Genomic DNA, 12,356 nt, shown 5'->3' on the forward strand with positions numbered 1-12,356 from the left:
CGTGGGCTTAGTAAGGTACGCGCTCCACTTGAACAGAAGACGGTCCCAAGTTGCACCACTTTACTCTTGCTACTGAGCCTCCATGATAAGGATGGCTTACTATCAAGCGTCCCCAAGTAATAGAGCTCAAGCTTTTGATGATGTTTAATGAAAAGAGAAGAATGAATGAGCTCCCCTTTATATAGCCCCCGGCAAAGCGTAAATATCGGATTTCAGAAACTATCAGCTTTGTGACTTTTTAAGAACATTGAAGTGATGCTATTTTCAAAAGGGAGGATTTTCATATAGCTTAAAATACAAAGAGCCTTGTTAAAAAAAATAATATTCAAGAGGACCATAAGTTCTGTCATCGACAGAATGGTGAGAGAGGAAGGAAAAGCTATTCCATTTTACAAACGAAGAGCTGAATACTCGAGAAGACTCTATAGAAAAGATATTATGAAGATAAACAAAAGGGAAGATAATTTAAAGTAAATAAACACTTCTAAGCTAAACATTAATACTAAGAGAAGAGAGGGATCGAAGATGGATGGTGCAGCAATGACTAGTCTTTAAAGTTGAGATGAAGACCATGGCAACTCGGGTTTGGACTTGGATTCTGGCAAAATGCTCGTTTCTCCTTCTCCGCCGCACCGATGCCATTCTGATGCGCCAGTGTGTCAGCCGTAATGAGCTGACACATAGAAAGCAATATTAGAAGTGCGGCTAGCCTTGTTGTTGTTGCCATCAGCGATTCTTCCGAGTAAAAGAGCAACGTGAAGAAAGACAGCAGGGAGATTAAATGGGATGGAAAATAAAGTTAAATTGTGGCCTGAGGGATTGCGATGCGTGCTTAATAAAGGTTTTTTTCGAGTAAGACAATTCATAGGGAGAGTAGGCGAGAAATAAAAAAAAAAACGGGTTTCTTGTATTTTGGAGAAAATTAAAACACCATTTGCATTCTGGTGCAGAGGCGATATCTAATTAGACTGGATTGGATGCAATTCCCACGCAATTTATCAAGCACTCGTTTTCTCTTTTTTTGGGATATTGCGTTAGACCGACACCGACTCCTCGCACTATCAAGCAAAGTAAAGCGTGGCTTTTGGCAGCCAAGGCTAATAACAAACCATGAAAATGGGCAGCTGGACAGCCCTTAGTTTAACTTTGCTAAATTGGGATCTCCTATTCTGGAAAAGATGAGAACGGCGAAGGAAGGAAATCGGTATCGCGTTGCGTCGGTGGCAAAACGGAAAAGAAATTGGAAGGCATTCATGGAAAACGGAAAAGAGAAGAAAAAAAAAAATAGAAATTCAAGACATTTGAGATTTGGCAAGGTTGTTCTAATATTAGCCGTATCAAGGGCATGTTTCGTAAGATATCAATTTCTAACCGGAATTGATTGTCGAGCAAAATACTTGAAATGCAAATTGGTGCGCTGCCATCCAGTCATTTCAATCCTGGCCAGGCTTACAGTTGAATTGTGCTCTATCGGGTTTTTCTCAGTGATTGGGCCATAGGCGAAAAGACTTTATGGTATTATTGTGAGGAGGAGGAAGAGGATCGAAAAATAGAAGTGACATCTTTTTGAATCCTTTTTGCTCACGCTGCTAGGAGGGCCAGAAATATTCTCGAGTGTGTCGTGTTGATAGAATATATAAAATAGTAAAACATTCAATAGTTACAAGGGATAAACAGAGTATAAAGATAGAGAGAAAAAAAGCAATGAAAAAAAAATTAACTAACATCTACTAATAACTCCTTTTCCAGTATGAACTTCCCCTCCTTGTACCGTTGGTTTTCTTCAAACGCACGCACCTAACGAACCATGTTGTCAGCAAAGAGAGAAAAAAAAAAGCATCCAGGATCAACCAAGTAGCTTACGTATTTCCACCCTAGTACAGAATGACAGTGTACACAAAAAATGTCCCGAACCGTGTGACGCCCCGTTAGCATCTCCCGGTCTACTGAATCACCCTCGACTACGTTCACGCTATGGAAGAGATAACGAGTCAGTGTTTTCTCAGGGTATGATGCCGCTATGAAAAATAAAGAAGCAGAATGCTAGCATACACAGTGCGAAAGAGAAATGCTCGGCCATGCTGTCCATTAAAAGACTGTTTTCACAAAATAGATCATTAATACAATGTCGAACCATCCAAAGGGGAGAGTAGGGGAGACATTGAATCATACCTTGGATATAATGTTTTCGTTCGTAGAGAGATGCGTTCGACACTGGCTGCATCCGTAAATACGATTGCCGTTGAGATAAGTCTTATACTTGAGGCCCATCTTTAAAGGAGAAGATGAATTCTGGGCGAAGGGACAGGTTTATGAAATGACTTTTCACAATGAGACGCAGTGTACAGCGAGAGTGAGCTGAGAGCTCCAAGGCCTAGAGTGGTGGCAAAAGGTTGATGGTAAGAGGCCAAGAAGCAATATTTAGAGATTGGCTAGAGAGATTGGAAAGGATTTTTGGCAGTGCTGCCGTTTGGAGCGAAACAATTAAAACGGGGCTTTTCAGAGGAAGAAAATTTGCCGCCTTTCTCTGAGCTTAAAAGTTAGAGAGGGAGTTAATTTGATGGATGGCAAAAGCAGAGTGGAAGAAAAATGGGAAGCAGAATAAGTCTCTACGCGGGGAGAGGGAGGAATACTAATGATTATTTCATTATACCTGTGGTAGTGCTATACTATTAGATCCAGAAGCACTTTTCTTGGTACAGACTGCTGTGCAAGAAAAATATTAAAAATGGAGCCCTCCAACAGTGGCAGAATTGCAAGGGAAGAATGAAAAGTGGATAGATTACATTTAATGGAGTACAATTCTAGGGTAGAGCTTTTGGGTTGTTTCTCTCGAAGCTAAGGAAAACCAAGGAGAGGCAAACGAAGAAAAGTTCTCAACGCGTGAAGAGTCCTTTCAATTTTTCAAAGTCACTTGCTGGGACCAATCACAGCCTTCAAGAGCCACTTTGTTTGATAGTAGCGAAGCCGAGAATTCACAAATGCTCTCGCCATTTTCCAGACGGCCCATCTACTCCCTGCGCAATTATCATCCCGTAAAAACATCCACCCTATCATGCCAGAACCAGCCACGAGGTATTCCAGCTGGGAGAATGAAGCCTTGCCGCCATGGACGCCGATCGCTTGCTTCCCTGTCTGATTCCACCGCATTGACATTTGACTGGAAGACTGCAGGGATTATTTTTGTGGGCGTACCGCTTGGCCTGTATTTCTACAAGGTAATCTGCGCTCTGCTGCTTAGATATTGGTGGTCAACTGTATTTGTTCTGTTTTTTGTTTTCCCAAAGTGCGTGTCGATGATACTTCTTCAGTCCAAACTCATATACATCCCATGGCTGCCCCTTGGCTCGCGGTACATGGAGTTCACAAAGGAGCATACTACTGGGCTTAACTACGAAGAGGTGGCCATTCCTTCAAAAAACTGCACCCTTCGTGGGCTCCTCATTCATCCTTCCAGAGAAAGCTTAACCCATCCGGTAATAATCTATCTTCAAGGGTACGATCCAGAATTTCTGGAGTCAATGTAGTCATCTCCTAAATGTATTTTCTGTCTACTAGAAATGCAGGAAATATGGTTCATCGCATGCCCATTTTCCGATCTCTTCATAAAGTCGTTCCTGATGCATACATCCTGGGAGTATGTTATCGGGGATACGGCTCCTCCAGTGGGTATCCTTCAGAACGGGGGATCAAAGCTGATGCTCAATCCATATTAGACTATGCCGCCACACGGTTCAACCGTCACCCATTATTCATCTACGGGCACTCGCTTGGCGGTGCCGCCGCCATTCATCTCGCCACGACGTCTCGCCATCTCCTTGCTGGAGTTATCCTCGAGAATACATTTCTCTCCATTGAGCAAATGGTGGCCTCCCTCTATCCACAACGCTGGCTTCCGTATAAATATCTCGCGCGCTATTTCTTATGGAATCGATGGGAGAGTGAGCGGATTATAGAAAATGTCAGGACACCCATTCTGTTTTTGGCAAGTGAGCATGATGAGGTTGTACCGAAGGAGCACATGCAAATACTCTATGGAAAGGCCAAGCTTGCCGAGAACAGGGTCTTTGTGGCATTTCCAAAAGGAATGCACGAAAATGCTCATATACAGCGTGGATGGGGAGTCGCCATGAGGGAATTTGTAGAAAAAAACAAGGCTCGATGTTGCTCGGCGGAAGAATAAAACCTCTGCTAAACTTCGAGGCAAAGAAAAGAGTCGGAAAATCTTTACTTTCTAGAAATCCCTCGTTTATGCTTTATCCCAATTAGGGAGTGTGACTGTCTTCTGACCTGACGGAATATGACAAACCAAAATTGTTTATTAATCCAAGAGTTTCCATTAAATAGGGATTCGACTACAGTATTTTTCTTTTCTTACATTCATTAAAGACGTTGCAATTTCTCTTTCCATTTCCACTAGAATCAGGTTATATATTTTTTTTTTATCGAAATGAGCGTTAGTGAACAAATCAATTACATTATCCGAAAGTTACATCACCCTGATGGCGAACCTCCTGTCATCTTTTTCGACTGTGATAATTGCCTCTATCATCGTCGTTCTGGTGTGAGTGAACACATGAAGAAGAGGTAAGGAAGCCGGCTGACTACTTCATCCCTGAATTAATTGTGAACTAATTATGTCTCCATTGAGTAGAATTCGGGCCTATTTTGTGAAAATAGGAATTCCAGAAGACCAAGGTAAATTAGGAGCCTTTTTCTAATGCATACCGTGCTCTAAACCCAATATTGGATATTAGCGGCCTCACTTCACAAGAAGTACTACTCCGAATACGGTCTAGCTATCCGTGGCCTTATTGCCCATCACTCTGATAAGGTGGACCCCGTAGACTACGATCTCAAGGTAGACGGAGGGCTTCCTCTGGACGAACTTCTGCGACCTGACCCACAACTCCGTCGAATGCTCGAGACAATCCCAAGGGGTGTAAAGAAGTGGGTGTTTACCAATGCTGGTGAAGCACACGCTCGTCGCTGTCTGAGAATATTGGGGATAGACGACTTATTCGATGGAATAACGTATTGCGACTACTCGAAGCCAGGATTCCATTGCAAGCCAGAGCTGCCGTACTATGAGCAAGCGATGCAAGAGGCGGGGGTTAAGGACCCTCGGCGGTGTATCCTCATCGACGACTCCCTCGTCAACATCTTAGCTGCCAGGGAGTTCGGCTGGCATGCCGTGCATGTGACAGATCCGGTTGTCACAGATGACCCGCGGTTCGTTATTAACACCATCACCGATCTCCCGAAAGCGCTGCCAGAGCTCTGGGAAACTCCTAGCGAAAGTGAGGCGAATACCAAGACCCATCCCTCCACCTCCGATAAAAATATTCGCGTGGACGCTAGGGTGGATTCCTATATGACTGGAGCCGGGCCCGCAGCCAAAACAGAGAAAGTGGCTGCCGGCTACTAAAACTCCAGGTTAAGTTTGGAATTGCATCATGGCCTTTTGACTCAAATCTGTAAATATATCTTGCCTCTAATTTTCGCCATTAGAGATTTATTTTAGAATTTGAACTTTTAGACATGTTCTTTTCTGTGCTATATGCTTTTTGCTTTTTTCAGCGCTTTAAATTATGTAATTCCCTCCTCCTCTTTCTCCTCCTTCTCCTTCTATCCCCCTCCGCTCCTTCGCTCCTCCCTTCCCCCCTTTTTCTAATTTCCTGTGAATAAACTCGTTCTTCAAGGAAGACGCCAGACAAAATACGCCTCCAATCTAGAAATATACTCTAGGCTTCTCTATACTTCGACCTAAATAAATATTTTTTTGCAAATAAAAGGACGACCTTTTATTTGCAAAAAAAAAATAGCCGCCAAACGTGGCTACATTCACATTGATGGGCTGCAAATGGTGATGATAGATGAGGAGGCAAGAGAGAAAAAAAAAGCATCCTTAGATACTTTTCAGTCTTTTTGGTTGGGTTGCAGGCATTCGCTGGTGAATGGGTCTTGACTGTTTGAGTTAGAGGAATATTTGACGCGGACATCCCACCACGGACCCCAGCAACTAACGGAATAGGAAGGCTAGCTTAAGAATGAAAGGGGATTGAGAAGCTATATTATAGATTAGATGTCTAAAATAAGGGTACCCTATCCAACAGAAATAAGCAAAACAAATATACATGAGTAGATGAAGAACGGATTAGGTTATTTATGTACAAAGCTACATCATAAACCCTCTTGATAATGAGGTCGGGGAGTCGAGGTGTCGGTGGGACTTGTTGGGGGATTCGATGATCGAGATAGGAGGGGTGAGTGGAGAATGAGGGTCCACGGGGGAGCCTATTGACTCGAGTGGACCGAAGGGCTGCCGAGAATTGGGGAGTGGCCGTGACGGAATTGGCTGGCCTTGGTTCGGAGCCTCCTTCTCGTACCTATATGCTCCTCCATCTATCACTTGGGTTGGGCTTAACCGTCGGTTCTCACCACCGCCTCCCTCTACATCCTTCTCTCCCGGCTCCTCCTCAAGCTCCGCTTCGGATTCATCCCACATATCTTCGTCCTCCTTCCGGTCCTCCTCCTCATCCCCCTCGTTTCCATCCTCTCTCTCTTCGCTTTCGAAGGAATCTAGCTCGCTCGCGTCCAGGGGCCGCTGTCGTAGCCACCCCATCCGCGGTCCCGATTTGCTCTTGGGCGACACTCGAAAGCCAAAAATCCGTGCTTCGTACACCTTGTTGACGCTGGGGCTGGGCACAAGTTCAGGATAGGTATCGAAGAGGAGGTGTGGGAATGTCGAGCCGAAGTAAGCACCTAGAGTCACAAGTCAAGTTTGAATTAGGGGAAGTGGTGTGGGGAGACCAGGGAAATCAAACAAGCTACCGTCTATCGTCGCGTAACGAGAGCTTGTAGGGTTATATATGTCTTGACAAAGAGGACAAAACACTTTGACCGTGTCGAGTCCAGGGAAGTCGTATCTCCCGCAGGGAACGACAAAACTTTGTCGACAATATACGCGCGGGCATGTTCCAAAGTCACCGTGTTCGAACTTGTTCATCTAAAGCCACGGGGAAAGAAAAGTTGATGGAACAACGAAAAAGAGAAGCGGGGTAGAGACTCTCTTACCATATCCTCTAATCCACCGAGAGTTAAGATGTATCGCTGGTGAATTAAGCCATAGAGTAGCTCTGCACTTTGCGAGATGAGGGGCTCGTCGAGCAGCATGTCATCCATAGACTCAATGTCCAAGATCATTTCGAGGGCCTCGCGAAAATACGGCACCAAATTTGCAAGCCCCGTGAGGTTGAAATCATCTTCGATAAACTCCTCAGGTACCTCAGTAAAGAAGCCCCCCGAACGTGCACAGAACCATTCGATCCAGGAATCGTATTCGGCACTTTCGTTGGTAGAGTCTAAGCGATGCATGGTAGACAAAAGAATTCAGCCTCATTCCTACAAAATCTCATCCATCCCTACCGTTAGCCAAGGTTAAATCCATTTTGCAAAGCTGGAAAAATAAAACGCAAAATGCCGGCTGCTTGTGTTTGGTTGTGAGCTCAGTTAGCAGCGAAATAGTGTCCCAACATCTAAAGATCTTGTTCGTGTTCGAGTTGCTGGAGAGCGTTTAATGAAGGAGGATGTCTTCGAGATCATAAAATTTCATAAGATTCCCAAAATTTCTTTTCCCCGCTCTCCAAATCATAACGCCACCCTTATCATGGAGCCGGTTTTTATTCCCGTTAGATTATGGAAAGCTAAAATTCTATAATCGTCGCGAATCTTCCACCCAGCGCAATACGCTCGGTTTTGCAATCCAGCAACGCCTCGACCGAAATTCCGGGAGGACGTACGGCCTATGCCCAGAGCCAGCCTAGGGCCAGAGCTGGCGGTGAGGTCAATTTTGAAAAATCAACATGAATCGTTGGCCCGAACCCCACGGCTCTAATGGAAAGCCTTTTCGCTATCCCCAAGCTATCCATCGAGAAACCTTGTCCTTAGCTTGTTTGAAATCCCTAAATAGAAAGGCTAATTGCAACGAAACCGCCTGCATTGTTGTGTTGACTGCCCGCGTTGATAAACATCGAATTCACACTCAGCGCCGCAATCAGGGAGGCTCCTCTGCAACAGCATAGGTTGCCCTCACGTGCTACAGAATGAATTTGACTCGAACAATGCCCAAACGGCCTCCGTCGCATCCTAATAATAATTATTCCATTTCAGCCAAGCATTTCCAGAGAAATACAGTCGGCGGCCATCTGGAAAAGGTAGACGCTATGAAAACAAGTCGCATCACCAAGGAATCCGTGCAATTAATGGCATTACTAAGATTTTGCAGGGTGAGGACAGCAGGTGACCCAAATGAGGTTTGTTCTCCAGCAACCTCTGGATACAATCCCTCCAAGGATCTTGGGATCAACTTTGCCTCGGGTCCACTCCGTTCAATATCCTCTCGATGCTGAGGAGATTGGGAGAAGGCTCTCCAGAGCTCGGCCCTGGCTCGCGCAACCCCAGCAACCCCAGGGCCGGCCATGGTGCAAGCGCGCGCTGTCGGCCTGGGCGTCCACATGGGCCGATGCACTCTGCCACGAGCGCTTGCTGCTGTAGGTTATTTTAAGCTTGTGTACACACGCAGTCGGTTGCAATAGGTTTCAGATTCACGGATCCCTTTCATCATTTGCAATACCCATCGATCCAGTCTCGGGTTGCGCGCCAGCGTGCATAAAAGCCGCAGGATCGCGCTCATCGGGCCCGCTTTGCTGCATAGCGTCGGCAGAGACCCTCCGTGGCAGAGCTCGCGCTTGCGCAAGAAAACGGTCGAGAATCCTCAGCCAAGCACGAGTGTTCAAAAAGGACTCGGCCGAGACCAACGGCTCCCTCCCCCAGCGCTAAATAAAACAATTCCATCGAATAGCTTATTTCCGCCCCACCAATTGGGCAATTTGTGCTCGTATCCGTAACCTTATCTGCTCTATATTTTTCCCCCGTTCCTGTTACCCAATCTCGCTCTCCCCCTCCCCCCCTCCCACCGCTTAGGGTCTCGATTCCGCAGATCGCCTCTCATTCAATTCGCATTCTTCTATTTATCATTTGGTGGCATTGCCTGGCGCACTTCTTCCCCTCCTCTCTAGACTTTCTTCATACGTGTTTCTGGCTAAGCACGAATCCATTGCCCAATCCTCATGTCATACGCTAACTATCCACAGGGCGGCGGCGGGTACCGCGCCAATGGATATCCTCAGATGACCCAGACCTCAGGCTATCCTGCAGCTCAGGAGGGCTACGCACAAGAACATCGTCCTCAGCAGCACTATCAGCCCCCGCGACAATATCAGTCTCAACCGGGGCAATATGGCTCCCAGCATGATCTGCATCAGCCGCAGCACTATGGGAATACATACATCGATGAGCACTTCGATTATTTTGCCAATGAATCCGATGACCGCGGGGGACTCGTAGAACACCAAGCACCGGAGCCGGTGAGCGCTTATCCCCCCAGTCCAGAACGATCGCCTCTGCAACATAATCCCATGCAGCGATATCAAAGCGAGCACCGAATCGATATGGACTATGAGAAACGGCAGCGACAAAACTCGCAAAAAGCAAGGAATCGTCAGGTATTTGCTCGGTTCACTTGAATCCAGGCTTATCTACACAATGGGCCGCAATATCGATGTCTCATTTTTATATTGACCCGGTTCTTTTTTTTCCCTAGTCTATTCGGCATGTCGAGCTAGTGAATGGAAACTTGGTGCTGGACTGCCGTGTCCCCGAAAAGGTGCTTCGCAATGTTAATTATACGTCGGGTGAGGAGTTCACTCACATGCGGTATACGGCCGTCACCTGCGATCCCGACGATTTTGTTAAGGAGCGCTACACACTAAGGCCTCGCCTCATGGGACGGCAAACAGAGCTTTTCATTGTGATGACCATGTACAACGAGGACGATGAGCTATTTCTCAAGACCATGAATGCGGTGATCAAGAACGTCGCGCATCTGTGTAGCCGTACGCGCTCCAAGACTTGGAGCCAGGATGGCTGGCAGAAGATCGTGGCATGTATTGTCTCGGACGGCCGCAACAAAATTCATCCTCGCGTTCTAAAAGTGCTTGGGGCCATGGGCGTGTATCAGGATGGTATCGCCAAGTCCGAGGTCGCTGGGAACCCTGTGACCGCGCATCTCTTCGAGTACACCACGCAGACCATGCTTGACTCGCACATGCAGCTCCACGGAACCGACAAATGTCCCGTGCCCGTCCAAGTGCTCTTCTGCCTGAAGGAGCAGAACAAGAAAAAGCTCAACTCCCACCGGTGGTTTTTCAACGCCTTTGCGCCGCTACTGAATCCAAATGTGTGCATCTTACTGGACGTGGGCACAAAGCCTAGCTCCACATCCATCTACCACCTGTGGAAAGGTAGGATGCCCCCCCTCCTCCGGATGGCTTGTTTGTGGCTTTCTTTTCACCCAAAATGCTTTTTTTCTTGATAGCTTTCGATCGTAACCCGCATGTGGGTGGGGCATGCGGCGAGATCTGCGCGGAGCTCGGCAGTGGCTGGAATAATCTGATGAATCCGCTCGTTGCATCCCAAAACTTCGAGTACAAGATGTCCAATATCTTGGACAAGCCGCTTGAGTCGGTATTCGGCTACATTTCCGTGCTCCCTGGTGCTTTCTCAGCCTACCGCTACAAGGCTCTGCAAGATTCTGCTCCTGGCGTGGGGCCGCTGGCCTCCTATTTCAAGGGTGAGATGTTGCATGGGAGCTCTGCAGATGCGAATATTTTCGAGGCTAACATGTACCTGGCCGAGGACCGTATCCTTTGCTTCGAGCTCGTGGCCAAACGTAACGAGTCCTGGCTACTGAAATACGTGAAGAGCGCCAAGGCAGAGACCGACGTGCCCGACAACCTTCCCGAATTTATTTCGCAGCGCCGTCGGTGGCTCAACGGCTCCTTTTTCGCGGCCGTGTATGGCACGGCCCACTTCTTCCGTATCTATGGGTCGGGCCATAATCCACTGAGAAAACTTTTACTGACGTTCGAGTTCTTGTATAATGGCATCAATTTGTTTTTCAATTGGTTTGCATTGGTAAGGGTTTTCTTGCAGAATTTTATTTTCGGTGTGGAGCTCCAGCTAAAGTGGGATCCATTCTATGATTAGGGAAACTTTTATCTTGCCTTCTTTTTCCTTGGAAATGCTTCCACCCCCTCGCTAGTCTGTAAAGAGGACGCATGTGTGAAACTGTCGAGAGAAGGCATCCCGGATCCTTTCTTTGGTAGGGGTGAAGATATTTTCCCCTTTGCTCGTAATCTCTATATCATGGTACGTGGCGATCAATGAATCCCTTTACCCCCTTCCCCTTCTTAATTAACGAGATCTTCATGTTACTTATTTCTTTAGGTTATCGTGATCATATTTATTTCGGCCATGGGTAACCGTCCTCAAGGTTCCAAGTGGCTCTATCGGATTTGTGTTGTACTCTTTGCAATCATTATGGGAATTATGGTAATGACTCGCACCAGCAAGTAATGCTGTGTCATTTAGTGCTTTTTTCCCCTCCCATTTTATTAACCACCGCTTTTTATCGCGCTCGCCTGCTTCGTCGTGCTTAGCTTTATATTTCTGGGTTTGCCATTTGGAAAACGGTCTCCACCGCGGGCGGCATTAAGGATATTCCAAACCTCGTGAAAACGCAGCCCATCTTCCGCGATATGATCATCTCCCTTGGCTCGACCTATCTTCTCTATTTTGTCTCTTCTTTCTTGCATATGGAGCCGTGGCATATGTTCACCTCCTTCATCCAGTATCTCTTCCTCATGCCCTCCTACATCAATATCCTCATGGTATATGCCTTCTGTAATACCCACGACGTCTCTTGGGGGACAAAAGGCGATAACGGAGCTGCGTCATTGGGGGCGGCCCAGGTGACCAAGATGGAGAACGGAAAGCAGGTTGTGAAAGTGGAGGTGCCCACCGAGCAACATGATATCAACCAGGCCTATGAGGAGATGCTGAAGGAGCTGGCGGTTCCGGAGGTGAAGGAGAAGCAAAAACGAGACGCAAAGACGAAGCAAGAGGACTACTACAAACTCTTCCGCACCAACCTGGTTCTCAGCTGGGCCTTCTCGAACGCCCTTCTGATCATCATCATGACTAGTAGTAGGGTGAATGAATTCATTTCTCATAAGAATCCAGATGCGTCCAAGACATACAATCCCTACCTGACAGTAAGTTCTCCAATCTTTTTAATATCTACATTTTCATAACCTCCTCGTCTCTCCCCCCCCCCACCCCCTTAGTTCATCTTCTGGTCTGTCGCGTTTCTAAGTGCGGTGCGGTTTGTCGGATGTGTCTCGTATCTTATTTTAAGGCTGATATTCGGCGGCTAGAGCAAATGGCCCTGGTAG

General features: G+C 46.8%; 6 protein-coding genes across 6 annotated transcripts; 4 read left to right on the forward strand and 2 right to left on the reverse strand.

Annotated features, from left to right (window-relative positions):
* Nucleotides 1-1,716: 1,716 nt before the first annotated feature.
* Nucleotides 1,717-2,271, reverse strand: VTP21DRAFT_3861 (uncharacterized protein; the record flags this gene model as incomplete). The annotated part of the gene is made up of 4 exons (XM_069394208.1): nt 1,717-1,797; nt 1,864-1,972; nt 2,053-2,096; nt 2,173-2,271. The coding sequence occupies 4 exons, from the start codon at nt 2,269-2,271 to the stop codon at nt 1,717-1,719; spliced, it is 333 nt and encodes a 110-aa protein (XP_069248740.1).
* Nucleotides 2,272-2,981: 710 nt separating this feature from the next.
* Nucleotides 2,982-4,183, forward strand: VTP21DRAFT_3862 (uncharacterized protein; the record flags this gene model as incomplete). The annotated part of the gene is made up of 3 exons (XM_069394209.1): nt 2,982-3,218; nt 3,312-3,496; nt 3,559-4,183. The coding sequence occupies 3 exons, from the start codon at nt 2,982-2,984 to the stop codon at nt 4,181-4,183; spliced, it is 1,047 nt and encodes a 348-aa protein (XP_069248741.1).
* A 267-nt stretch (nt 4,184-4,450) lies between these two features.
* On the forward strand, nt 4,451-5,428 carry VTP21DRAFT_3863 (uncharacterized protein; the record flags this gene model as incomplete). Its single annotated transcript, XM_069394210.1, has 3 exons — nt 4,451-4,587; nt 4,655-4,698; nt 4,758-5,428. The coding sequence occupies 3 exons, from the start codon at nt 4,451-4,453 to the stop codon at nt 5,426-5,428; spliced, it is 852 nt and encodes a 283-aa protein (XP_069248742.1).
* A 750-nt stretch (nt 5,429-6,178) lies between these two features.
* VTP21DRAFT_3864 (uncharacterized protein) lies at nt 6,179-7,450 on the reverse strand (the record flags this gene model as incomplete). Its single annotated transcript, XM_069394211.1, has 4 exons — nt 6,179-6,765; nt 6,835-7,009; nt 7,078-7,364; nt 7,429-7,450. The coding sequence occupies 4 exons, from the start codon at nt 7,448-7,450 to the stop codon at nt 6,179-6,181; spliced, it is 1,071 nt and encodes a 356-aa protein (XP_069248743.1).
* Nucleotides 7,451-8,310: 860 nt separating this feature from the next.
* Nucleotides 8,311-8,909, forward strand: VTP21DRAFT_3865 (uncharacterized protein; the record flags this gene model as incomplete). Its single annotated transcript, XM_069394212.1, has 2 exons — nt 8,311-8,552; nt 8,648-8,909. The coding sequence occupies 2 exons, from the start codon at nt 8,311-8,313 to the stop codon at nt 8,907-8,909; spliced, it is 504 nt and encodes a 167-aa protein (XP_069248744.1).
* Nucleotides 8,910-9,131: 222 nt separating this feature from the next.
* On the forward strand, nt 9,132-12,338 carry VTP21DRAFT_3866 (uncharacterized protein; the record flags this gene model as incomplete). Its single annotated transcript, XM_069394213.1, has 7 exons — nt 9,132-9,566; nt 9,665-10,364; nt 10,439-11,037; nt 11,110-11,271; nt 11,350-11,454; nt 11,562-12,176; nt 12,249-12,338. The coding sequence occupies 7 exons, from the start codon at nt 9,132-9,134 to the stop codon at nt 12,336-12,338; spliced, it is 2,706 nt and encodes a 901-aa protein (XP_069248745.1).
* Nucleotides 12,339-12,356: the final 18 nt, after the last annotated feature.

This window comes from Calcarisporiella thermophila (genome assembly GCF_041956535.1).
Source record: "Calcarisporiella thermophila strain CBS 279.70 unplaced genomic scaffold VTP21scaffold_19, whole genome shotgun sequence".
In the NCBI taxonomy this organism is placed as follows: domain Eukaryota; kingdom Fungi; phylum Calcarisporiellomycota; class Calcarisporiellomycetes; order Calcarisporiellales; family Calcarisporiellaceae; genus Calcarisporiella; species Calcarisporiella thermophila.